This window comes from Octodon degus, unplaced genomic scaffold (genome assembly GCF_000260255.1).
Source record: "Octodon degus isolate 3935 unplaced genomic scaffold, OctDeg1.0 scaffold00080, whole genome shotgun sequence".
NCBI classification, from domain to species: Eukaryota; Metazoa; Chordata; class Mammalia; order Rodentia; family Octodontidae; genus Octodon; species Octodon degus.
The window spans coordinates 5,040,354-5,063,749 of record NW_004524656.1 but is presented as its reverse complement, the minus strand read 5'-3'; the positions used below and the strand labels follow the sequence as shown (position 1 = coordinate 5,063,749).

The 23,396-nt window shown below is 54.3% G+C and overlaps 1 protein-coding gene across 1 annotated transcript; it reads left to right on the top strand.

Annotated features, from left to right (window-relative positions):
* The first annotated feature begins 916 nt into the window (after nucleotides 1-916).
* Nucleotides 917-16,907, top strand: Oaf (out at first homolog). Its single transcript, XM_004636533.2, has 4 exons — nucleotides 917-1,670; nucleotides 13,980-14,114; nucleotides 14,598-14,778; nucleotides 15,961-16,907. The coding sequence occupies exons 1-4, from the start codon at nucleotides 1,407-1,409 to the stop codon at nucleotides 16,224-16,226; spliced, it is 846 nt and encodes a 281-aa protein (XP_004636590.1). The 5' UTR covers nucleotides 917-1,406; the 3' UTR covers nucleotides 16,227-16,907.
* The last annotated feature ends 6,489 nt before the right edge of the window (nucleotides 16,908-23,396 follow it).

The window sequence follows — 23,396 nt, the reverse complement described above, 5'->3', positions numbered from 1 at the left end:
AGCAAAAAAAAAAAAAAAAAGACACACTGAGAACGAGAATCTCTAATTTCAAACTGAGAATCTCTTAAATCCCTTTTAGCCCTGAATTTAGGCCCTAGAGAGTAATACGACCAGTCCTGTGGAAGGGCTGGACTCTGCTGGCCTCTAGCCCACAGAGCCCTGTACTGGGGGCCATGGCAGGAAGAAGGCTACAGAGCAAGAGCGGTTCCACTCATCTAGATCCTAAGGCCGATAAGAGGACCTAGAACAAATAGAAGTGCAGATGGCTACAGAGAAACAATGGGTCCCAAACTTGGCTCCGTGGTCTTCTCTTACGTGGTCCTTGCAAAACAGTGTGAGCATCAGGGGTAAACGCTAGAACAGGCAACTGCAATTTTCAGACAGGTCCAAAGTGACACAGCAAATCAGAGAAGGCAGGGCCACCGATGCCCAGTCTTCACTCGCTTACTGTTAGACCGCACAGCAAAGTAGGTGCATCTTCTTGGAGGGTGAGAAGTACAGCACCCCGGTGGTCTGGTATCTAACATTACCCAGAGGAAAGGCCCTGAACTGCGAATCAAGACCCAAGGGGTTGGAAAAGTTTCTTCAGAGGGGCTTAGAGTGTGGCCCCCTGTGCTGGTCTCCCTTGTGAGATCTCGAAACTGATGGGCTGGAGCCCTGCTCCTGTCCCTGACCTAGGGCAGAGGAAAGGCGGAGTGCGGGAGGAGGTTTGATTTTGCAGTCGCTTTTGAGAAATTCGCTGTGTCAGAGAAACTAGAAGACCAACACAAACCCCTAAAAATCCAAGTCCGATTACTACATCCACGTGGCACTAGAACAAGCCAAAAAAGGGGAGGGGGACCGGGCGGGGAAGAGTTATCCGTCCCGCCCCTGTTGGAAGAAAGGGATTCGTCCAGAGGGCGAACTCCTGACCCAGGCTGGGGCGCGGACGGGCGCAGCGGGGAGGGCGGCACCCCGACCCTGCCCTTTTCCCACAAAGCTCGGGACTGGGGTCCGCTCTCGCCGGCGCCTCCCCGCCGTCCCCCGCCCCCGCCCCGCCCCAGCCGCTGAGGGCCCTTTAAGGGCCGAGAGGTGCGCGGTCTCTTTAAGGCAGGTCCCGGTGGTTTCTGTTTTCTGAAGGAAGTGACGGGGGGTGGGATTGAATGAAAAGTGCAAAACAGAGTCTGGAGCGGCGGAGTCGGGGGCGCCCGGGCCGCGGCGCGGAGCGGTGAGCGGGACCGGGCGGGCAGCGCAGTGCGGGACCCCGGCGGCCGGGGCGCGGCGGCGTGCAGCCCACGTGCGTCCGCGCCACGTCGTGGGCCCCTTCGGGGCACAGTCCCGGGAGAAGCGGAGCCTCAGTGCCCAGATCCGGCCCCCAACTTCGGGCAAAGTTTGCCAGCGCCGGAGGGCGGCGGCGGCCCCCGGGGATGCGCCCCCCAGGCCGCCGCGCGGCCCCCACAGCGCGCCCCGTGGTCCCCACGGTGCGGTTGCTGCTGCCGCTGCTGCTGTCGCTGCTGCGGGCGCCGTGTGGCGTGGGCGCGGGGCCGGCCGAGTTGCGGGTCCGCGTGCGGCTGCCGGAGGGCCAGGTGACCGAGGAGACCCTGCAGGCGGACAGCGATGCCGACAGTATCACCCTGGAGCTGCGCAAACCCGACGGCACCCTGGTCTCCTTTACTGCCGACTTCAAGAAGGTGAGAGCCCCTGCGTACCCTGCGTACCCCGGGCCGGTGGGGACATGATTTACTCGAGGTCACCCCAGCTCTTCTTACACCTGCCTGCCCGCTGCCCATGCCCCGCGCTCCACCACTGCCTTCGGTGAACTTCGTGGCCGGCTCCTGCATCCTCTTATCCTCTGGCTTCCCCCATTAGGCTCCCGCCCTGAACGATTCCTGCCCCCTCCCTGCTGTGCTGCCCCTGCGGACCCTCTTTTGAAAGAGTTCGTGTTAACATCCAGGCCTCCCTTCTCCAGTCCCTGTGCCCAAAGGGAAAGTCCGGCCGTGCAGCCGAAGCCCTGGGGTTCTCCACTCCTGGCTATGTGCTGAGGGCCAGTCCCTTTGCTCTGGCCCTGTTTCTCCCATCTGCACAGGGCAGGGAGGTGGCCTCCCAGCCCTGACCCCTCGGAGTCTCTGAACCCCCTCTCCCAGATTCTCTTTTCTGGGCAGAGCTGCCTGCCCCTAATCCCTCCAGGGGTTGGAGGTACTGGGAGGGGATCCAGTAAATGGGCCTGGGAGGGCAGCTGGTGACTAACGGTGACCCAGCAGCAAGAAACCTGGAGGAAGAGAAAGTAGGTGTGTTTTAGGAAGTGGAAGGTGAGGCCCTGTACACCTTTCTGGGGAAAAGTAGAGGAGAGGCCACTTGGATAGCTGGGTGGCTGGAGGAGCCAGAGCAGGGCCAGGCGACGCTGTCCCCCCCCTTAGAGACTGAGAGTTGGGCTGCACTCTGGGAAGGGAGGGACAGAGCCTGGGAAGTGGAGAAAGGACCCAGTGAGGTTGCTTTAGGTAGCAGGGCCAAGGGCGTGGGGGGACAGGGGACAGGACTGTGCAGTAGGGGGAGAGGGTCAACTGCTGACCCCAGGTCCCAGGACCACCAAATTGCCCCTACCATAGGACATAGCTGATGGGGGAGCACTCACAGATGGGAATACTTGTGGCCCTTTCTTACTCCACAGACCCAAAATGGGTTCTTACAGAGCAGGTAGGGGCAAACAAGAGTTCAAGTGGAGAAAGGAAAGTTGACAGGGCCGGAACAACCCCTGCCTCTCCACCTAAACTAAAGGGGAATTCTATCCAGGATGCTCTGTTCTTGGAAGACCTGGCAGAATCTGCCAGAAGTCGGGGATTTATTCTCCTGTATGAGACCTTTGACCCAGCCTTCCATCCTTATGCCTACTGGCCCTGTCCTGTGGCCACCCTGAGACCCCAGAGAGACTTGTAGGGCCCTGAGGCTTCCTCAGAATCCTAGGCTGTGTGTGAAAGGCAGGGGTAGGGCTGAGCTTTTATAGCCTCTAGCTACAACAGGGAGGTGTTTTTGTGTTTTTTTTTTTTAATTGCTCTGCCCTGAGGGACAGAGAGGGAGCACCCAGGAGGCTGTGCCAGTGACTGAGGCAGCAGTGAGTGCTTAAGTTGGGGTCCTGAGATTGGGCCTGAGTTTGGGGAGTGGGTCTGACTGCCCAGGTACGTACTGCATTTGGAGCTGACAGCGTGCCTCTCACTTTAATTTTCAAAGTGATTTAAACCTCTGTCTGGATATCCAAAGTATGTGTTCAGGTTAGCCTCTGATCTGGAAGCTACCATGTGACACCAGACCTTGACATCTCCAATTTCATCAGCAAGAGATGGAAATGGAAAGTACAGAATAGATTTTCAGTTGGCCTGGGTGGAGCTGACGTCACAGGAGGGAGGGAGGTATAGAGGAATAGTTTCTACCCCCCACTGTCTCCATTGCCCTGAGTGGCTTCTATGTCCCAGCCCTTCTGGGTGGTCACTTCTTTTGTCATTTGCTCACTGCTCAAGGCTTGGTGCCTCATAGTCCTTGGCACATTTCCACCAGAAAGTTCAGTCTGGAAGTAATAATGGTTATTGTTACCAAAAAGGTCTGGAAGTTGTGGGATGTGTGAGTGGGTGTTTCATGTACCAAACCCATTTTGACTGTCGTTTGGTACAAGTTCTGAATCCACTTGGGAACAATGATGTTTGCTTTCTAATTGTCCTGGACTAAAAGAGAGAGGCCTGGTTTCCCACTCGGGGACTGTCGAACACTGTACCAGCGATGTGACCTCCCCAGGCCTTCTATCCTTCAGCTGTAAAATGGAACTAATAATAGTGCTGTTATGGGAATTGAGTGAATGAACAGAGTAGCACACATGAAGTGTTCATTCCTCGTCAGGTGCTGTGTTCAGTTCCCGGGAGCTAGAGGAGCCACTTGTGTTGATAACTGGGGTCTGTATAGCATCTCAGCCAGCACCGTTCCCGCTAAGCTTGGACTCAAAGAGCTTGAATGGTGGATCTCAGGTCCCGCAGAAAGTCAGCACTGACCTTCCAGGAGCCTTGTGTCCCTGCAGATTCATTCCTGCTGCTGAAGCTAACATGGTCCTGAAGCTAGCAGAGTAGTTGGCCATCCACTCATGATGGGGCACTGGCCCCTGGGCTCAGCTTAAGAAACCGCAAACAATAAGTGTCAGATCGGGGACCCTGGAAGGAGAGGACCAGAGTCTGGGGGCACAGGCTAGGGACCCAGTAAGGTTACCTTGGCATTAGGGGCAGGGAGATCAGTGGACAGTGGAGATGGGGGTGAGAGGCAACTGCTGGTCTGTCCCAGGACTGCCTGCATCGGTACACGGTTGACCCCTGCCAGCCCAAAAGAATGCCATGGCTCGGTGGTGTCCAAGCTCTGCTGCACATTTGAGTCACCTGGGAGCTTTAAAAACTCCACATGAAATCAAAATATCTGGGAGTGAGAGCCAGTCTGCATTTTTCAAAGGACTCCAGCTGACTGCAGTGGGCAACAGAGCCAAGGGACTTCTGGTGTGGCTGCTCCAGAGAAGGGAAGGGACCTGGAGGAGGAACCAGGTTAGACTGTGAAGTGAAGCCAGAGCCACAGATGTGAAACCTGCCATTCTACTCACAACAACCCTGATGGTTTATTTTGGTTTTGGTCTTGTGTTGGGGATTAAACCTTGGACCTCAAGCATGTTAAGTATGAGTTCAACCCCCATCCTTCCCAAAGTTTTATGGGGTGTTTTGTTTTGTTTGCAGTACCAGGGTTCCAACTCAGAACCTTGCACTTGCCAGGTAGACGCTTAAGCCACCGAGCTATATCCCCAGCCCCTTCCCAGAGTATTTTAAATACCGTATATCCTCAGGCCTCATTCCCCATGCCCACATCATGGGAATTCTCATTCCTGTGTCTCAATAGGTAACATGCTTCTTTATAATCCAGATCCTATATATGTAATTAGACCTGTATGGACATAGCCGCTGGGCATGTCTAATAACAGGCAGGTCACCATCCCCTAGCTTTTACCTGTCTGGTTAGACAGTCTTCTTGGTCCCCATCCCCCAAGTTGATGTCCATGTCCAAGCTCTTCTTTGCCTCTGTCCCCCAGTCTGAATGTCCAAAAGCTGGGGAAAGGATGAGTCATGCTCCAGGCAGCCTGCCTTGGTGCTGGCCGGATGGGGTGGGTGGGGCTCAAAGATATGAAGAGTCATGTGTGGCTGCATCAGGGTAGTGGGTGCAAGGGAGAGGACATCCTGCAGGAGTGAGAGTAAGTATCATGCAGCCCACAGACTGGAGCCCTCGAGGGAATAACCAAGATCTGTGAGCCACATGGCACTGTAGTCAGGTCAGCATCCCTCGGGAGAAACAAGGACCTAGGTAGTTTGGAAACTTGTGCCCTGCCCTAGGCACCAATGTGTGAGTGGAGGCCAGAGCAAGGAACAGAACAGAGAGGGTCAGAGTCAGTGCTGTGGGGGCTCCTGGTGTGGGATGTGGGGAGCAACTGCGGAAGCCAGTGAGATACAGTTAGTGAAGATATACAGGGTGCACATGGCCATGGTGCTCCTGAGCCTCTTTATTCTGAGCAGGTCATGGATGTGGGACAAAAGCGTATAGGGCCGGTGTCCCCTTACTGTGTGTTATGTCCACTGTGCTTTGGTACCTGGGCGTGTGGTAGATGGAAAACTTTGGCAATCAGAGGACAGCTGTGCTCTCAAGAAGGGCCCAGAGCTGTCTGGAGTGCAGGACATTTTATGGGCATGAGTGAAAAGTCGCCAGATGGAATGACCAGGATTTGGACATTGGGTCCTTGGGTCTAACTGAGTCCCTTCTCTGTCTGCGAAATTCCTCCTTGGGCCAAGGAGGAGCAGTCCTGCCTACAGGTTCGAGTGAGTTCCTTGGATCTCTGCCTGCATCTCTGATCCTTGTAGGCTATGTTCAGGAGGAGCCTTGCGAAAAACCCTATCCTGTCTCTCAGCTGTGGAGACTGCTGCCTGGGCGTGGTGGTGTGATCCGCTGAGAGTCGGGGGAGGAAGAGGTGGTGTTCTTCAGTCTCAGGCTCCCCAGCTACAGAGGCTGTGGTGGATAAGCTGGGACAGACTATCATCCCCAGGCAGATAGACAGGGCCCGGCCTGGAGATAAGGATGGCAGGGATGTCTGATACCACCTTTCAAGCTGTCTCTCAGCTCACACATGTGTTAAAATCAGTTGGTCCTCAATACTGCTTTATCAGGCATGCACTGCCTCCATTTGGCAGGTGTATAAACTAATCCCGGAAGTCACTCTGACAAAATCAAACAGCTAATGATCCAAGATTAGAACCCACGGGTCCTTGTACCATATCCCGACCCCCAGGCACCTTCCTGTGGTGCCCTGGGTGAACTCCTTCCAGAAGGCTGAAGGGCCCTGGAGAGCTAAGAAGGCTGAACAGAGTCCTCAGAGTTGGTATAGAGAAATAGATCTCCACATCCTCCTGTGGACGGCCTTGGGCTGGCCCCTGCCAGCCAACCTGGGAGATCCCGTATTGATTCTTTGGCAGTGCCTAAGACTGCTCCCTTTCTGTGTGGTCTCTGGGGAGAATGGGATAGGGGATGATTTTTTAAAATATATGACAGATACTAATACACACTGTGTGTGTGCTTTTTCCTGCCATTTACCAGCTGTGTGACTTGGCCACTTAAACTCTCAGAGCTGCAGCTCCTTGCCTGGAGCCAGAGACCACAGTATGACATCCAAGGCTTGCTGTGAGAGTGACGGAGAGGCCTTTGCAGAACGAGGGCAGGCATAAGCCGTGGAGAAGCGCAGCACCAGTGCCAGGCAGTTGAGCAGGCCCCTCCGCCCCGGTTCTCTTTCCTCACACTGTTAAATGTGTTGTCCAGCTGTTGCTTTTCTGCTCTGCAGACCAAAGCATCATTAGGCACTTCTGTTCTTTAAGCTGCAAGTGTTTAAGCGCCTGTCACTGCAGATTGGTACAAAAGGCTGAGAAAGAGAGGCTGGAATCTGCATGAAAGGGAGCACGGAGCCCCCATCTCTGGAGCCCTGAATCAGCAGGACAGTGGGGTGCAGTTGATCCACATAAAGCCTCACATTGTTCCCCAGGGCAGGCAGGACAGTGATGACCTTTGCAATTTGACTGACAGACCACTAGGGGCTTAGGGAGGGGGCGCTGGTCCTGGCTAGTAGAGGCGGCAGTGCAGGGTAATGAGAAGCCTCTCCTGAGAGTAGGAAGGACTTGGGGCCTAGTCCTAGAGCGTGCTGGCTTTTAGGGTGCGCCAGCCTGGTTCCCCTTTGAACCCATCAACTCCTTTTCCTGTATGAGAGCCTGGGTCCACCATGGGGCTGGGAAGGCCCTGGTCCTAGGTATCTCCCCATGTCATCCCCTCTGTCCCGCCTCCTCTCCAGCTCAGTAGAGCTGGCCCCTTTTTAGCCAAAGCAGCCCCAGCCAGGAGCTGAGAGATAAATATTTAGATTGGCTCAGCCTGGGCCCCAGAATCACGTGCTCTGGTGATGGGAAGGAGACCAGGATGGCAGAGGACATTCCCAGGAGACAGTGAGCACCAGCTGTCCATGATGGGGGGCTGGGGTGGGGACAAGCTGCTTGGTGCAGTCCCACAGCAATGGCCACCAGCCTGGCTGTCACCGTGAATGCAGAGTGGGCTGAGAAAAGGGCAGGGAGGGAGCCAGCTGTGCCACCTGGGCCCCTTCTGCCCTGTGGTGGAAGGTGGAAGATGGCAACAGCGTCTGAGGCTGGGAGCCTCTCACACCCTGCCCCAGAAGGGTTTGTGGAGAAAGTGCCAGGGAAGGAGCCATAAGAGTGCCAAAGGCTAAGAGCTGTCACGCAGGTGGCAGCTTGGGGTGGTGGGGCAGGAAGGGCCAGGGCAGGGGAAGCCTGGGGGCTGAAGCTGCTGTGATAGTGTGTGGCAGGCCTGTGAGGGGAATCCCAGACCTGGAGAGGGGACTGGAGATACTGGGTGTGAGACTTGGAGGGATTCAGAGAGGGAGGAGGGCATGGCGGCTGAGCAAGTGTGTGTGACGTGGGGCAAAAGGGTGTGGGAGACACTGAGAAAAGGCTGAGGTGGTAGCTCCCAGGGAGAGCTTGAGGGATGACAGCTCTGTGACAGGTGTGCGCCTGGGTGTGCAGGAGCAACTGCGGAGCAGCCGTGAGAGAGACTGAGCGGCAGCAGGTCTGTGTAAAGATGTCAGAGAGACGCGTGGGGAAACCAGGTGAAAGGTGTGTGTGTAAGGGTTAGAATCGGAGTTGGCTGAGAGTAACACAAAACCTCAGGCAACAACAGCTGAAGTAACAGTGCTTCCCTCCTTCCAGCTGGATTTAAGTTTGAAGGCAGCTAGAGAGGGCAGCTCCTGGTCCCAGGGCCCCCTCAGCAAAATCTCTTCCTTCCCCCAGCACGAAGCTGTTCTGTGGTGTCTGCTGAGGCTGGCAGCCCCAGGGCCTGATTCAGGGTAGCAGCCGAAGTGCTTCTCAGGACAGCTTATGGGTTCACCCTGAGCAGCGGCAGGGTTGAGCCAAAACAGTCCGCTCTGTGGAATACACACACAGTGGGTCTCAGAAAGATGGCCCAGCAAGCAGAGGGTTGGAGCGAAGGGGACTGTGTGGGCAGGCCAAACAGGGAGAGTGGAGGGTGTGAAGGTCACTCACCTGGGAGCTGACAGGTCTGGCTTTCTAATCCTGGCATTGCTACTGTGTGACTTACGGAAGTCATCGCCCCTGCTGGAACCTCACTGAACTACATGATCCCCTAAGCTAGACACACAAATAAAAGCCCCTCATGCCTCCCTGTCTTCTGTCCGTGCCCTTTCCTTGGCTAGAAACCTCTACCTCATGCTTTCACTTCCAAGGACCCCTGAAACACCTTCACTCTGGGAAGCCTTCCCCCTCCCGCTACCAGCCCAATCCTTAAGGGGACAGCAAGTGCTCTCTTACCCTTCCTGAGCTTCAGTCCTGAGTTTTTATGCTGCTCTGGCCTTGGTTGTTGGCGGTCAGCCTTCTCTAGAAGGCCCCTAAAGACAGGGGCTTTGGCCTTAGTCATTTCTGCCCCCCGCTGGTGCTTGTGCACTGCCTGTCCCAGCTAGTGCTAATCGGTGGCTGCCCACCAACTTGCTAATTACTTACAACCTGCAGAATCATCCCCAGACCCGGTGTACCTGCCTGTGCATCTGTAAGAAAATTTTTTTTACACTCTCAAGTCTGGGATAGGTTATGGCAGAAGCAAGACCAGTGTGGCATGGGAGATTGCAGCCACATGTAAGAAAGGGGCCCCACCCGTTATGTTCTGAATCCTTTCACCACTTTATTCTTCATAGCAGTCCCTCAAGTAGGTGCTGTTGTTTTTCTCATTTTGCAGTTGTGGAAACTAAGGCACCAGGAGCTTAAGTACATTCCCCAAAGGTTGTGGGACTAGTAAGGACAAGGCTGGGATCTGACCACAGAGTCCTGGCTCCACAGCATCTCTGCTCGGCTGTTGAGCTGTGCTCTGGCCTCGATGCGCTTTCCTTCCAGCTATAGATGAGGACCTCAGCAGACACCTGCCCCCTCCAGGGCTTCCTGCTAGCTTGTGTATGGCTTGGGCTCTGGCCCTGGTTACTCTACTCTCCAGTTCCTGGTGGGCTGAAGGTTTGGGGGAATTCCTAAGAGAAGAAATCTTGTAGAACCCTCCCATCCTGGGAGTCCCAACCCAAGTCCTGAGGCTGAGATGCCTGCCTTCAGTCCCCGCCATAAGCTCTTGCCCAGCTATGCCATCTGCCTTGAGCTTTAGGCTGTAACCAGGTGAATCACCCAAAGGAACTTCTGGGTAGGGTATTAGGCTGGAAGCCAGGTTTGCATCTGGCCAGATGTTCCTGAAGCAGAGAAACTGTGTCTCCTCCTTAATTCTATGCTGGAGGAAAGAGCCCCTAAGGCTTTGCTGGGGACTCTAAGATGTAGGGAGTAGAAGGTTAGAGGGGCATGGTCAGTATGGTGTGGGCCTGTTACCAAGGAGTCAGATCAGAGACTGGGACTGCCCATGCCTTTCCTGGGGCCAGCAAGGGGGATGTACTTTTCAAGGGAAACAGGACTGGAAAAACTGGAGAATTCAGGATTAGGATAGCTCTGCTTCACCTCCTCAGGGAGCCCTGCTGCTGTTGTGGTTGCTTCCTCGTCCCACGGTTTGCACAGGAGCTAGCCTCATCCCCTGGGGTGTGACCGAAGGGGAGCTTGGTTCTGATCCTGCCTCCGCGGCTCACTCTCTGTATAGCCACCCGAGATCACAGTCATTTTGTGGGCCTGAGCCTGGATATCTTCAGCTGAACATCAAAGAAATTAGACTCAGAGATCGGGAGGCAGGGAACATGATGGTTATGAGAGTTCAGTCTTTGGCATCAGCCTAGATTACTTGGTTTAAAATCTCAAGCCTGCCGGGGAGATGGCTCAGTGGAATAAGTGCTTCCCTGGCAAGCGCAAGGGCCTGAGTTCAATCCCTGGTTCTGCCAAAAAAAACAAACAAAAAATAAAATAAAATAAGATCTCAAGCCTGTAGAATAAGCTCTTGCCTGGTAAGTGCAGGGTCCTGAGTTCAATCCCTGGTACCAAAAAAAAAAAAAAAATCTCAGCCTGATAGTATGACCCAAAAATACGGTAAATGCTGAGGTTTTTGTAAGTGCATTACAGTAAGACACGTGCCATGATTCCCCCACCAGATGCTGTCCCTTACACACACACTGGTGTCCTCACTCTTGCCACCTGCTGGGGCAGTTGCAGATGTCTCTAGCTGTGCTGTCACCACTGCCCTGAATTGATCCAAAATGCCTACCTTACATGGTCGCTTTGACTTTGGGGAAGAGCCAGAATTTCTGCCAGATCTGGTGAATGAGGTGGGTGGCAACACGCCTCAGTGCTGCCGTGAGCCTGCAGGTCCTGAGGCTGGCACTCAGCCGCGGCACTCACCAGATTTATTTTTTATTACATCTTGTGAAGACACTTTGCAAAAAGTCTTGCCAAAACTGCTTCAGAAAGTGGTGAGAGCGGGCCAGGGAGATGGCTTAGTAGAATAAGCGCTTGCCTGGCAAGCACAAGGACCTGAGTTCAATCCCGGTTCCACCAAAAAAAAAAAAGAAAAGAAAAGAAAGTGGCAAGAAGAATGGACTAAGAGTGTTCAAAGGCAGGGGGGTTCATTGTACTGTGCTTTACTGTAATAAATATGCTTATTTAAACACATGGTATTTTTGTTTACCCCTTGTACATTTCCTCTAAGCTTATGATCTTGAGCAAGTTACCCAATCTAGACAACAGCCATGGTCAGAATTGCATTCCTCCTGGTGTTGCAAAGATTATAGAGGGTGACCTATCTGTTTGACCCCACATAACCATATTTCTCTCTCCCAGTCATAAACTTTAGTGACTTTTTGTCCTACACAAACAAATACAGAGAAAATCATCTTTCTCAGAGAGAAATTCTCATTTCCTCTTTGCACCCCAGTTGAGTTCTCATTTCGGTAGCATTTTGTTGTTGTGATTGCCGAGAGTAGAGTTTATAGAAGCAGGAACAAATTTCCAACCCCTCATCCTGTTGCTAGCGGCGGGCAGGTGATGTCACCAAATACTGAGACTCCTCAGCCAACAGGGCATTACCTTTAATGGAGAAGACAGGAATATCCAGGTAGGGTTTTCTTTAAGGGCTCAGGGCTGAAAATACCAGGGGCGCAGGCCTTGGATCTTGCCTGGAGGTTCCTGTGGGAACAGCCGCCCACCTCAGGCCTCGGAGGGGAAGTGTGGTATTGAGTCTCTTCTTGCAGGAATTGAGCCCAGAGTGGAATAAGCCACCAATGTCCAGTCTCCAGTGTCCCCTGAGTTAACCTGAGTGAATGGAAGATCAGATGGCCCAGGCTGGCAGGAGTAGGAGATGCCAGTACCGTGACACAAGAAGGGATTTCCTGTCAAGAGGAAGTAGGGGCTAAGCCGAGCTCAGACTCGTATTCCTCACTAGTCTCCGGAATCATAAGCAGTCTAATGGAACTTTTCTTACCAGCTGGGCCTCAGTTTACCTTTCTGGAAGGCCACCTATATATTTCCACACATTTTTTTTTCCCTCAGAAATCACTTACAGGGGGGCAGGGAGATGGCTCAGTAGAATAAGTGCTTGCCTGGCAGGTGCAAGGGCCTGAGTTCAATCCCTGGTTCTGAAAAAAAAAAAAAAAAGTCACTTACAGGAAAAAAAAAAAAGTAAAAGAAACTCCTCAAAGTTAAAGGAGTGCAGGGGCTGGAGAGATGGCTCAGTGGTCTAAAGCACCTACTTGGAACAAGCTTAGCAAAGCACAGGGACCGCGGTTCAATCCCACAGCACCACAGGCCAGCCAGCCCCGCCCCCTGGTGGGCTGAGCTGACCACACACACACACACACAAATAAATAAATTAATTAAAAAAAAAAAGTTAAAGGAGTGTAGAGCTGACAGTATAGCTCAGCAGACTAAGTGCCTGCTTAGGCAAGCACAGGGACCAGGCTTCGATCCCCGGCACCACATGCCACACCGGTCCCACCCCCAGGTGCACTGAGCCCTCCACCAAGACCAGGGACCGGGTGGTGCACGACCACTGCAACTCTGAACTGCATAGTGAGACCCTGTACAGAATGCATTTTTAAAAAAATAGTTAAAGGAGTGCAGAAACACACAGGGACCAATGAGCTGCCGTTTCAGATGTCTGCACCCTTTGCTGGTCACCTGGTGGTAGCAGACACCACTGCAGCATGTGCCCAGCACTGCCACCTTCCAGATGGCTCACTCAGTCCTCCCCACAATGCTGTCATGTCACACGTGTGGCCTGGGGCAGTGGGGGAAGCCTGGGGTACTACCTGATGCATTACTGTTTTGAGGTGGAACCATGGCCCCCTTTGCCTCAATCCAGAGTCCAGAAGACCTCTCAGAACTTTCCTCAAAGCTACTACCTGCTAATGAGCTCTCAGTGAGTGGGGCACTCTTAGTGGGGAGCCCAGGGCATAGTCAGTGAAGGAGGAACAGTCTCCCAGGGTTATGTACTCTAAGTGCCAGTGCAAGGCCACACGTGGCTTCAGCTGAGGCCACAGTGGCTCTGCAGCAGGAGCGATCTGGACAGATTGAGACCCTTAGGGACTTGCTAACTTCTCACTGGGAGCAGAGTTGGCCAAGTCACAGGGATGGGTGAGAAAGGGTGTAAGAGTGAGGGTACAGTGGGTGAAGCGAAGGGTTCCGGCCGCAGCCAGATGGGGAGGGGGCACCACTTCCCTTCATGGCCCTTCATGGCCCTTCACTCTCTGCCCCACTCTGGGCTTCCCCATTCCTACAGTGAGTAACAGGAAGGAGCTGTTAGCCGGTTGGTCATGCCCTTAGGGCACGCATGAGAAAAGGGGAAGTGCAGGAGGGGGAAGAGGAAAAGTGAGCCATCCCAGCTTCCTTGGGCCACAAGGCAGAGGGGAGCTGCCTGCTGCCTGCCACCTGCCCTGAATGCTGCTGCCCCCACCACTCCTAATGGATCAGGGGCCTGGCTGAGCTGAGGCACCAGAGGCGTTTGGAGGGCTCTCCCCAAACCTAGTGAATAAAAGTGTCAGAGGGAAGTGTTGGAACGTGTGCTTGTAAAAAGAACAGCCCCTCCCCCTCGTCAGGCAGCCCAGGAGGCCCTGACCCACCCTGATCAGGGTGACGCTGGGGTGCCACTTAGGGGTAGCATCAGCCAAGAGCAAACCAGGTGTCAGAAAGAGCTGCTGTATTCTTGAAGGCGAAGCGTCACACTTTCAAAGGGCCCCTTTGAAGCCTCTCTGGTGGTTCACTTTGTCAATTTTCCAGAGAGCTTCGGAACCTTTGCGGTGTGATCTTTCAAGTCATGGGGTGGAAAAGATAAACAGTCCAGAGCAAGAGAGGCGTCTGTTGTGGGGCCGGCCCAGGTGCGCCCTCTTCAGGGCTCAGGCTGAGCACCAGCCTAACGTAGAGGTCTCTGCCTCCCACAGCTGGGCTCCCATCCTCCTGCCTTTTGCCTTTCAGGATGTGAAAATCTTCCGAGCCCTGATTCTGGGGGAGCTGGAGAAGGGGCAGAGTCAGTTCCAGGCCCTCTGCTTTGTCACCCGGCTGTACCGCAATGACATCATCCCCAGCGAGGCCATGGCCAAGCTCCGGCAGGTCAGTGCCCACCCTGGGCCTGTCCCAGCGAGTTCCAGACCCCGAGCCCCCACCCCAGCCTTAGCCTCCACCCAGCTCGACTCTGCACAGTGCCCCTGACCCACTGCCCTTGCTTCTCTGCCTCTCCTTTTTGCTTGCCTGCCCTTCCCAGAGATATTCAGTCTTCTGAACATGGGGCAGTACTTGATCTAAGAGGTCATTTATCACAGGACAGCTTGCCTGCCCTGCCCACCTCTGCCTCCGAGCAGGACCTTAGAACTTGCCACCAAGCCTCGGAGGTCAGATGGAGAATAGTCTATTTGGCAGAAGCCAGAAAGGCCCGTCTGCTCTTGGGCATCAATTTCTCTGCCAGTTTCAGAGGGCAGGGCTGGGTGCTCCTTGAGGGCCAGCCTGGGCTGGCCGGGCTCTCCAGGGGATCAGGGAAGGACAGGGCAGGGAGCATTCTGGGGCCAGGTGGGAGTGGCTTCTGTCTTGCATGTGCAGAAAAACCCACGGGCAGTGCGGCAGGCTGAGGAGGTACGGGCCCCGGAACAGCTGCACATGGACATTGCTGTGAACTTCACCCAGGGGGGCCTGCTGAGCCCCCATCTCCACAACGTGTGCGCCGAGGCAGCAGACACCATCTACACCCGCCAGGAGGATGTCCGGTTCTGGCTGGAGCAAGGTCAGCTGGGCAGTGGCACTGCCTGGTGCAGGGCAGAAGGAAGAGGGGGAGGAAGAAACAGCGCCTGGGGAGGGAAGGTGGCACCTGGACCAAGCAGCTCTTTCATTCATTCGAGAGATGTTTATGGAACATCTGCAGAGATGGCCCAGTAGACACCCAGTTCTGCTTCCCAGAGCTCCCCCCAGGGGTAGATGAACTGTAGGTGCTCAGTGGCGGGCCCCTAATCCAAGCTGGCTCAGGGAAGCCTCCCTGGAGGAAGTTGGGCCCATATAGCCAGCCAGTAAGAAGAGTCACCCAGAGGAAAGGCCTATTCCAGGAAGGACACAGACCAGCAGATAATCCCCTACCCCACTGGTATTAGTAAGGACACAGACAGATGCCCTTGTCTTGGTGGTCTTCCTGCCCACCTCTGCCGCTGTTGCCTCTCAGAAATCAGCTTTAGAAATCAGCTGGTGTGGTCATCTCTCTCCCAGGATCCTTGAGAACTCCTCCCAGCTCTGTGTGTCCCTGGGTGACATCAGCCCTGGCCAGCTTCCTGATCCTCTCCCTTGGTTCTGTATAGGAGAGACAGGAAAATGTCACCCTTCCAGCACCAGACCCCTGGCAGAAAAAGACCTGCCCCTCCCTGGGATAGGGGCTGGGTTTAGAGGTGTCCGGCAGAGTGGAGTCAAGCTCTTCACACAGCTGTCCCCAGAGACCACTCCCCAAACTGAGGTCCAATGCCTGCATTTCCTGGTGGCTGTCCCCTCCCAAGGTCACAGAGCAGAGCCCAGGAGGGTCCCCTGCCATCTTCCTCTGCCCTGTGCACCCTCCGGTGTGGGTTATGTTTGTGCTACCCCTCCTCCGCCCAGCACTGCTCAGCTGTCACCTCCTCCACGAAGCTGCCCAGATGCCCGTCTGCGCAGCCCACTATAACAATCTTTTAAAGCCCTGGGGGCAGCTGGCCAGATCAGGTCCTGAAGTCAGATAGGCCTGGTTCCTGTCCTGACTCCCTTTGCATTGCGTGACGCTGTTGTTGAACTTCCCTGGGCTGTTTTCTCACTTGTAAAACAAGGGTGTGGTGTGCCAGAAACACGTGGCCTCCCTGGTGCACTCTGGGACTCGGGAGATGAGGAGGTTGAGGATGGCTGTCGTTTAATCCTTGCCTCTCAGTGTGGGCTCTCATCTTGCCTCTCTCCCTAGGTGTGGACAGCTCTGTGTTTGAGGCTCTGCCCAAGACCCTGGAGCAGGCAGAGCTTCCTCGCTGCAGGCAGGTGGGGGACCTCGGGAAGCCCTGTGCCTGTCACTACAGCCTGAGCCTGGCCTGGTACCCCTGCATGCTCAAGTACTGCCACAGCCGTGAGCGGCCCGCGCCCTACAAGTGCGGTATCCGCAGCTGTCAGAAAAGCTACAGCTTCAACTTCTATGTGCCCCAGAGGCTGCTGTGTCTCTGGGATGAAGACCTCTAACCGGGCTGTGAGAAGAGGGGACCTGGGGGCTTCTCAGGTCCTACCTCTCCTTCCCTGGCCACCTGGTGGCGGGCAGAACCCCACCGGAAGCCTTACCTCCTTTCCAGGCCCTTGGCCCCAAGCCTCAGGGCCCCATACTCCGGCATGACTGTGAAAGGAGGTGCACATCAGGGGGACGCCCAAGGGTAGCCCCCACGCCCACCCTGTGCCTTCCTGGGGGCAGACAGGGACAAAGTAGTTCTCCATACGCACCCCACCCTCCTCATCTCCCCTGAAGTGTTCATTTCAAGCAATCAAAATGTGACAGCCTGGGATTCTTCTATGCATCCCAGTAGACCCTAAGAGCCGTCTCTGCCTGCTACACCCCACACCTAGAAGGACCCGGCCCCACAGCACGAGTGAGGGGAATCCTTAGCCCCAGCAGGGTCCCTAGCTGTGGCTCTGTGTGGAGCCAGCCAAGAAACCTGCCACCCTGAGACCAACCATTGTGCCTTCTCACAGACCAGCACTTTGCTACCAGAGCTGGCACCAGCTCCTCCTCCCTCGGAGCAGAAATCATTTCTGTAAGGTTTTGGGGCAAGGAGGGAGCGTGAAGTACGAGGAGAAAGACTTGAATTCCAGATTTTTAATACAAAGTATTTATCATTTGTACCAGAAATAAAAGTTTAAATTTTTATGTGACTTTATGGTAAGCCTTAGACCCTGCGTTGTGAAAGGACTTTTGTCCAATGGCGCCACCTGGTGGCAGCAGTGTCCCTACGCACCATCAGCCAGCAATCTGAGCCCAGCAACTCTAATAGCGCTGTGCCTGCCACTTAAGGAGAGGCAAGAGGCGAGGTGTTCCCAGGAAAGGACCAGATTAAACCTCCACTCCACACATGTGAGGATGAGGCAAGAGCCTGAGGGTGTAGCTCAGTGGCTGAGAACATTCCAGGCCCTGGGCTCCATCCCCAGCACTGAAAAAAAAAAAAGAAGAAGAAACACAGTAAATGTCCAGTCCAGAAGTAATATTGAGCCTGGAACCAGAAATTTGATATTCATCTCGAGGTCCTGCCACTCACTTGCTGTGCATTCTCAAGTCACGTGACTCGCCTCTCTGTCCCTTAGCTGTGCCGTTTGATTCTGTGAGAATGTCGTGGCTGTCACGCGCATCATGAGTGCCGTGTGTCAGCCATTATTATTCATGTTACTGTTAGTGTTGAAAGCAGACAGTGCCTCCTCTCTGACACTAGTCCCTGGGCCACACATGTGAAGGCTCTTCGCTTCCGAGGTATATTCTGGTACAGGAAGCTGTGACAAGAAGTGCTGGGCAGGGGGTGAGGACTTTGGGAAGGAGGCTGTGTGGGCGGTCTTGAGGAACAGCTTCCTGGAAGAAACAGGGTAGGGACTGAGGCTGAAGGGCAGTAGCAGTTCAGCAAGGTGGAGGCAGGAGGCCTTCGGGGGTAGGACGGTCTCGGGTCCCTTAGGGCACCCAACTCCCTAAGAGGCAGGAGGCAGAGTCAGGTCTTTCCTCACGGGCCTTGGGGGAGGGACGGGGCTGGCAGGGCAGTCCCCTCTGCTCTGCTTCCCAGCACCCCAAGACAGGCTGCGCGCTTGGCCATAGGTGGAGGTCACCTTCCAGGTGGGTGTGCTTTTCTGTATTAAAGACCTTCCAGCCTTAATGCCTGAGCCCAGCCTTGCTGGGGGCAGAGGGAGGGAGGCACACCTCACCTGTTTGTCCTCCTCCTGCTCCACCTAGGGCCTTTGTCCTGAGCCCTAGCCACTGCTCTTAAGTGCTTTTAAATAAGCAGAAATAATATTCCTAATTAATGTTTTCAAGATGTGGACTGTTGGGGCTGGGGAGATAGCTCAACAGTCTAAGCGCCTGCCTGGCAAGGGCAAGGACCCCGGTTGGGTGCCTGGTGCCACATGCTGTGCTGGCCACTGAAACTGGATGTGGTGACCCACACCTGTAATCCCAGTGCTGGCGAGGCTGAGACAAGAGGATCACCACCAGTCCAATCTCTAGTGAGACCCTGTGCCAGATACAAAAATGAAAAAAAAAGATGTGGAGTGCTTTGCTGACCTTGCTGGAGAAGCCCCTAGCCTGCCTGCCTCCTGCATTGTAGAACTTCTGGCCACTGTTACTGCACACATTCCTGCTCCTTCCTCCCCTGGGAGGCTGGGGGTGAGACTAAGAGTCCCTGAGACTCAGGTTGGCCTCACACCCAGCAGACACCTGCTGAGGCATGGCGGGCTGAGCAGCAGTCCACCGACACAAACCACCTCCAGGCCACCCTCCTCCCCATGCAGTCCCAGCACCCTAGTGCCCTTGGCAGTCCGTGCTCTGAGACACTCATGTCTGTGTGCATCACAATCAGTCAGGGCTGCTAAATACGCACAGGTGCCCAGCTGTTTGAGGTTACTGAGATAGTTACCCTCAGCAGGGCCTTGCAGCTGCGTGAAAACTTCTGGGAGAGGCCACATAGTCTTCGTTGCTCTGTGGCACTTCAGTTTGTCAAGTGTCTTCATATGAATTAGCCCCTTGGCTCCTTGTTGAGGCCCAGTGGCACTTGACAGGTGTGGCTTACCCATAACGTAGGATTGCCCGAGTCAGCTGGTTAGAAGCCAAGCTGGGATCCCACTGCTGGCCACCCGACTCCATCCGGGCTTCTTCTGAACCCCAATGGGTTTGTCAGGCTGGCCAGTGGAACCTTGAGCACAGCTCACCTATGAGAGGGAGACACAGGTGTGGGGCGGATATGCCCGGGCAGGGTTCCCAGGCTCCCCGGGAAAGAGCTGGCATGGAGGAACAGGGTCCTAACAGGTCCCCTTGGCTTAGGTGAGCAGGGACCCCACGAGCCCAGACTTCCCAGGTGCCTCTTTCAACTGGAGAGGGTGACAGTTCCAGCCGCCTTGACAGCACTGCTGGTAGGGCTGGGCCAGGTGTGGACGTTCGTTTGTTCTAGGCATCTCTCCTGGCAGTCTTGTCAGCCAAGGAAGGTGCTAGTCCAGGGAACTGTGGGGCCCCAAAGTTGGGAAGCCCTGCTGCCGAGACTCCATGGGACCTGGGTATGGAGGGCAGAAGAGGAGTCTGTTCTAAAAAGGAGCAAGAGCCCCTCTTGAGAACTGCTTTTGAGACTAACAATGCCTGTGAAGAAGGTGGTGCCAGCTAAGTCCCGGCTCGGGGTGGCAGGAGTGTGTCACTCCCTTGCAAAGCCTGCTGTCTTCATCTGATAAGACAAGGGACCTCAGCAAGTTGCCTCCATGGTGTCGCAGCTCCAGCACTCCATTTTAATCAGCTAATGCTGTATTCAGCCAGGTTTTCGCCCTTTGGCCACAGCAGGCAGTTCAGGTACCTCCCGAGACTTGCTCTTACCAGCCAGGCTGTAGGTAGAGCCCAGTAGAGAGAGTGGTCCTGTGAGAGGCAGAAGCCCACAGACTGTGGTAGATCCTGTCAGGCAGCCTTTCATATGTGGCTGTTTAGTTCACACTCTTGTGGAGGGTGTCCAGAATGTTGGATTCCTGAGCTATCAGCTAGGGTTATCCATAAAAACAGAGTCAACAGATACAGGAAAAAGATGCCCCTCCCCCAGTACTAAAGGCAAAACACAGAGTCTTTGCAGAGAGCTACATCCCTGGCCTTTTTGTAATATATTTGTTTTCATTATGAGAGAGGGTCTGGCTAAGTTGCCTGGGCTGGGCTCAAGCTTGTGAGCCTCCTGCCTCAGCTTCCCAAGTAGCCAGGATCACGGATGAGCTCCACTGTGCCCAGCTATGTTGCAGTCTTGAGGCAAAATCCCTTCCTCAGGAAACGTTAGTATTTGTGCTTCGCCCTCACCTGATTGGATGAAGCCCGCCCTCCCTTCCTCCTAGGGTACTTGCCTTAAAGTCTACTGATTATAAATGTGAATTATATCTACAAAACAACTCCACAGCAACCTACAGGCTGGTGTTTGACCCGACACTCTCAGGGGACCAGAATCTAGCAAATGCCATCACTTGTGGCCATGTGGTCACGAGAAACGTGATACTATCCCAGGGTCCATTCTCTATATCACCTGCAGGCAAGCAACAGCTGAACATCTGTCCCCCCTCCACCCTCCTCAGCCTTTGGATGGATTTCACCCTCACCCTCTGGCTTCAGCCAGTGAGAAATGCCACATGCCACTCCTGAGGGCAGGCCGTTGGGCCACAGGGTCCCTGCATCTCTCTGCTTCAGTGCCACACATGAGGCTTTGGCTCCATCCCTCCCGGACTCTGAGTCTCCCTTGGCTTCCACACCACTGTTTCCTCCTCTTGTCTCTTTGCCTGGGCTTTGCAATCTTGCCCTTTCTGGGCACTGGCCACCGTAGGCCTGTCACAACCCATAACCAACCCACACCATCAGTCAAGGTGAACTGCTTCTTGCAGAGAAGTTGCAGCTGGGTACCTCAAAGAACAGCTGTGACAAGGAAGGGGCCACAGGCAAGGCAGGAAGTGCAGGAGGTCTAGACCTCCAGAAGTTTCCAGTGCAGCAAGGGAAAGACTGGGCCACAAGCAGGCTCAAGACCCAGGCCCGGCAGAGCTGGGATGTGCCCTCTGCCCTTCAGGGGTGGTGCTCACGGCCCTGGCATGACTGTCTCACTGCCTGGGCCCTGGCTCCTACTACGTGTCCTGTTGTGACAATGTCCTGATTCCTAAGCAGAAAGGGGTGGGAACTGTTTTCAGGTCCCTCCTACCTTTCTGGAGCCCTTCCCGCAATGGAGGAGTGTCCCTGCTCCCCACCCACAGGCTCTAAAGTCCAGTCCCTCCCTCTTCCTTCAGTACTTGCCTCTCTGGGGAAGTTGTTCTCTCTCTCTTTCTCCCTCCCTCCATCTCCCTCTCCACCATACTTTTTCCTGCCTCTTTGTCATTGGTCCTGAGAGTGCTCAGCTCCTCCCCATCCTAAGGGAATGTCAAGCCCCAGCCAGGCCCTCTCTGCCCCTTTCTCCCTGCTCTTCCTCAGACCCATTTCTAGCCAGCACCTCCCTTGCCATCACTTGTCAGCCTGGGGACCCATGGCTGGGCTGCCATCTGCGGTGATGTGTCTCCCTGGTCACTTGATACTGAAAGTAGGCAACCATGTCCCCCCATCCAAGGGTTGCTCTGCAAAGTCATCATCACTCTCACTCATGCTTTTCCATTTCAAGGACTCAGAACCCTTCTGCTCTGCTTGGAGCCCTGACCTTTGTCCACTACCCTAGGGTGCGGCCCTTGCTCCCTCTGCTTGTAACATTCTGACTCCTTGTCACTAGGAATCTCAGCTTAGGTGTCCCTTCCCCAAGAAGTCCTTCCTGACACCTACCTCCAAACATGAGAGGGGGTGCCCCACAGAGCTTCCCATAGTACCCTGCCCTAGCCCTGTTAGAGCACAGGCTGCAGGCCGAGGGAGTTGCTCACTGGTCAACAAGTGGGAGCCGACTGTGACTGTGCTATTCCTGAGGGCAAACAGCTGTTATATTCCAAGCTCCTAGCCTGCTGTGTAACTCCCGCAAGTACTCAGGACAGTTGGATGGATGGATGCTGATCTTCGTGTGTGTGTGCGTGTGTGTGTGTGTGTGTGTGCGTGCGTGCAGCTCTAAAGGGTGGGGTGGGAGGTGGCAGGTAGAGTAGACACTCAACAAGACCAAGAGCTTCTGCACTAGGTTGACTCCAGCTGGGGTTCTATGGTAAGGTCCAGCCTTTGATAGACAGCAAAAGGTCATGCAATGACCTGAGTCTGAAAGTCAAGCCCTGTGGCTTGCCTGGAACTCTGGCCCTCACCCGTGGGTCCCCCAGCCATTAGCAGGCACTTCTGGGAGAACGCTTAGGTTTTTATGTAGAGCTGCAAAAGCCAGACTCATACTCCCTGACTAGCACAAGAGGGCGCACTGGGCCTAGACTAATACGAAGCCTGCAGGTAGATAAAAAGTTTACTCAGTCTGAGGTAGACTAGCAGAGGAGGGAAAGGTCTGGCTGAGCCAGGGCCTTGTCAGAGGCACAGTTAGAAAAGTCCAGCTCAGTTAAAGCTAGCTTTAAGGTCAAAGTTGACTGGGAGACAGAGCTGTTACGCTGTTTTAGCTTTTTTTTTTTTTTTTCGGAACTGGGGATTGAACTCAGGCCCTTGTGCTTGCCAGGCAAGTGCTTATTCTAATTCTACTGCGCTATCTCCCCAGCCCCTTTATGCGGTTTTAAAACTTAAAATAGGGGTCCAGGGGTATGGCTCAGTAGAATAAGTGCTTCCTTGGCAAGTGCAAGGTCCTGAGTTTGATCTCCAGTACCACAAAAAACAAAAAACAAACAAACAAAAACTTAAAATAGCCAGGCACAGTGGCACAGACCTGTAATCCTAGCACTTAGGAGGCTGAGGCAGAAAGACTGCAAGTTTGAGTTCCACCTGGGCAAGTTAGTGAGAGTCTGTCTCAAAATGAGGGAAAAAAAAAAAATCTAGGAATATAGCTCCTTGCAAAGGCCCTGGGTTCAGTCCTTACTAATGGGAAAAAAAACCCAAAAAAACAAAAAACTGTGTGATTCTAAATGATCAAGAGCAAAACGGGTGATGAATTTGTAGGTGCCCCCATGCACCACATGGGTAAGGTCTAGGCACTGGGAGCAGAGCAGGGAAGGGAGCAGCAGAGGCTGGGGGAGACAAAATTAGGGACACGAAAGCAGGGAATAGCTCTGAGTTCTGACTCTCATGTCCTTTCCTGTCCACTGCCCAAACACAGTGGCTTTATCCTGTCACTAAGCCCCTCTACCCACTTTCCAAAATTGCTTCCTGGGGCGGGGTGGGGGGGTCAGAGAGCTCAGAGGCATAAGCACCTACCTGGAAAGTAAAGGACCCTGAATGCCCGGGATGCCCCAGAACTGGGTGTGGTGGTGCACCCCTGTAATCCCAGCACTTGGGAGGTTGAGACAGGAGGATCTCTGCAAGTTCCAGACCAGCCTGGGGGCTATAAAAGTGAGGACAAGGCCAGCTGGAACTGCACAGTGAGACCCTGTCTCAAAAAAAAAAAAAAAAATTGTCTCCTGAAAGGATGCAGTCAGGTGTACTCAGGTGTGATTCCAAGCAGACCTGGAAGCCCTTGCCTTCTACTTTCCTTGCATCTGTATCACTCACTTTGGTCACCCCAAGGCAGGGAGCGACCCCCACCCTACACCCCTGTGTTCTGTGCCTCTCAAACCATCTGG

What these genes read in the sequence shown, in the direction of transcription:
- Oaf (XM_004636533.2), top strand. Translation starts at nt 1,407, where the DNA reads ATGCGCCCCCCAGGCCGCCGCGCGGCCCCCACAGCGCGCCCCGTGGTC. An exon ending in TTACTGCCGACTTCAAGAAG is followed by an intron (nt 1,671 to 13,979) that starts GTGAGAGCCCCT and finishes TTTGCCTTTCAG; the next exon opens with GATGTGAAAATCTTCCGAGC. An exon ending in CCATGGCCAAGCTCCGGCAG is followed by an intron (nt 14,115 to 14,597) that starts GTCAGTGCCCAC and finishes TTGCATGTGCAG; the next exon opens with AAAAACCCACGGGCAGTGCG.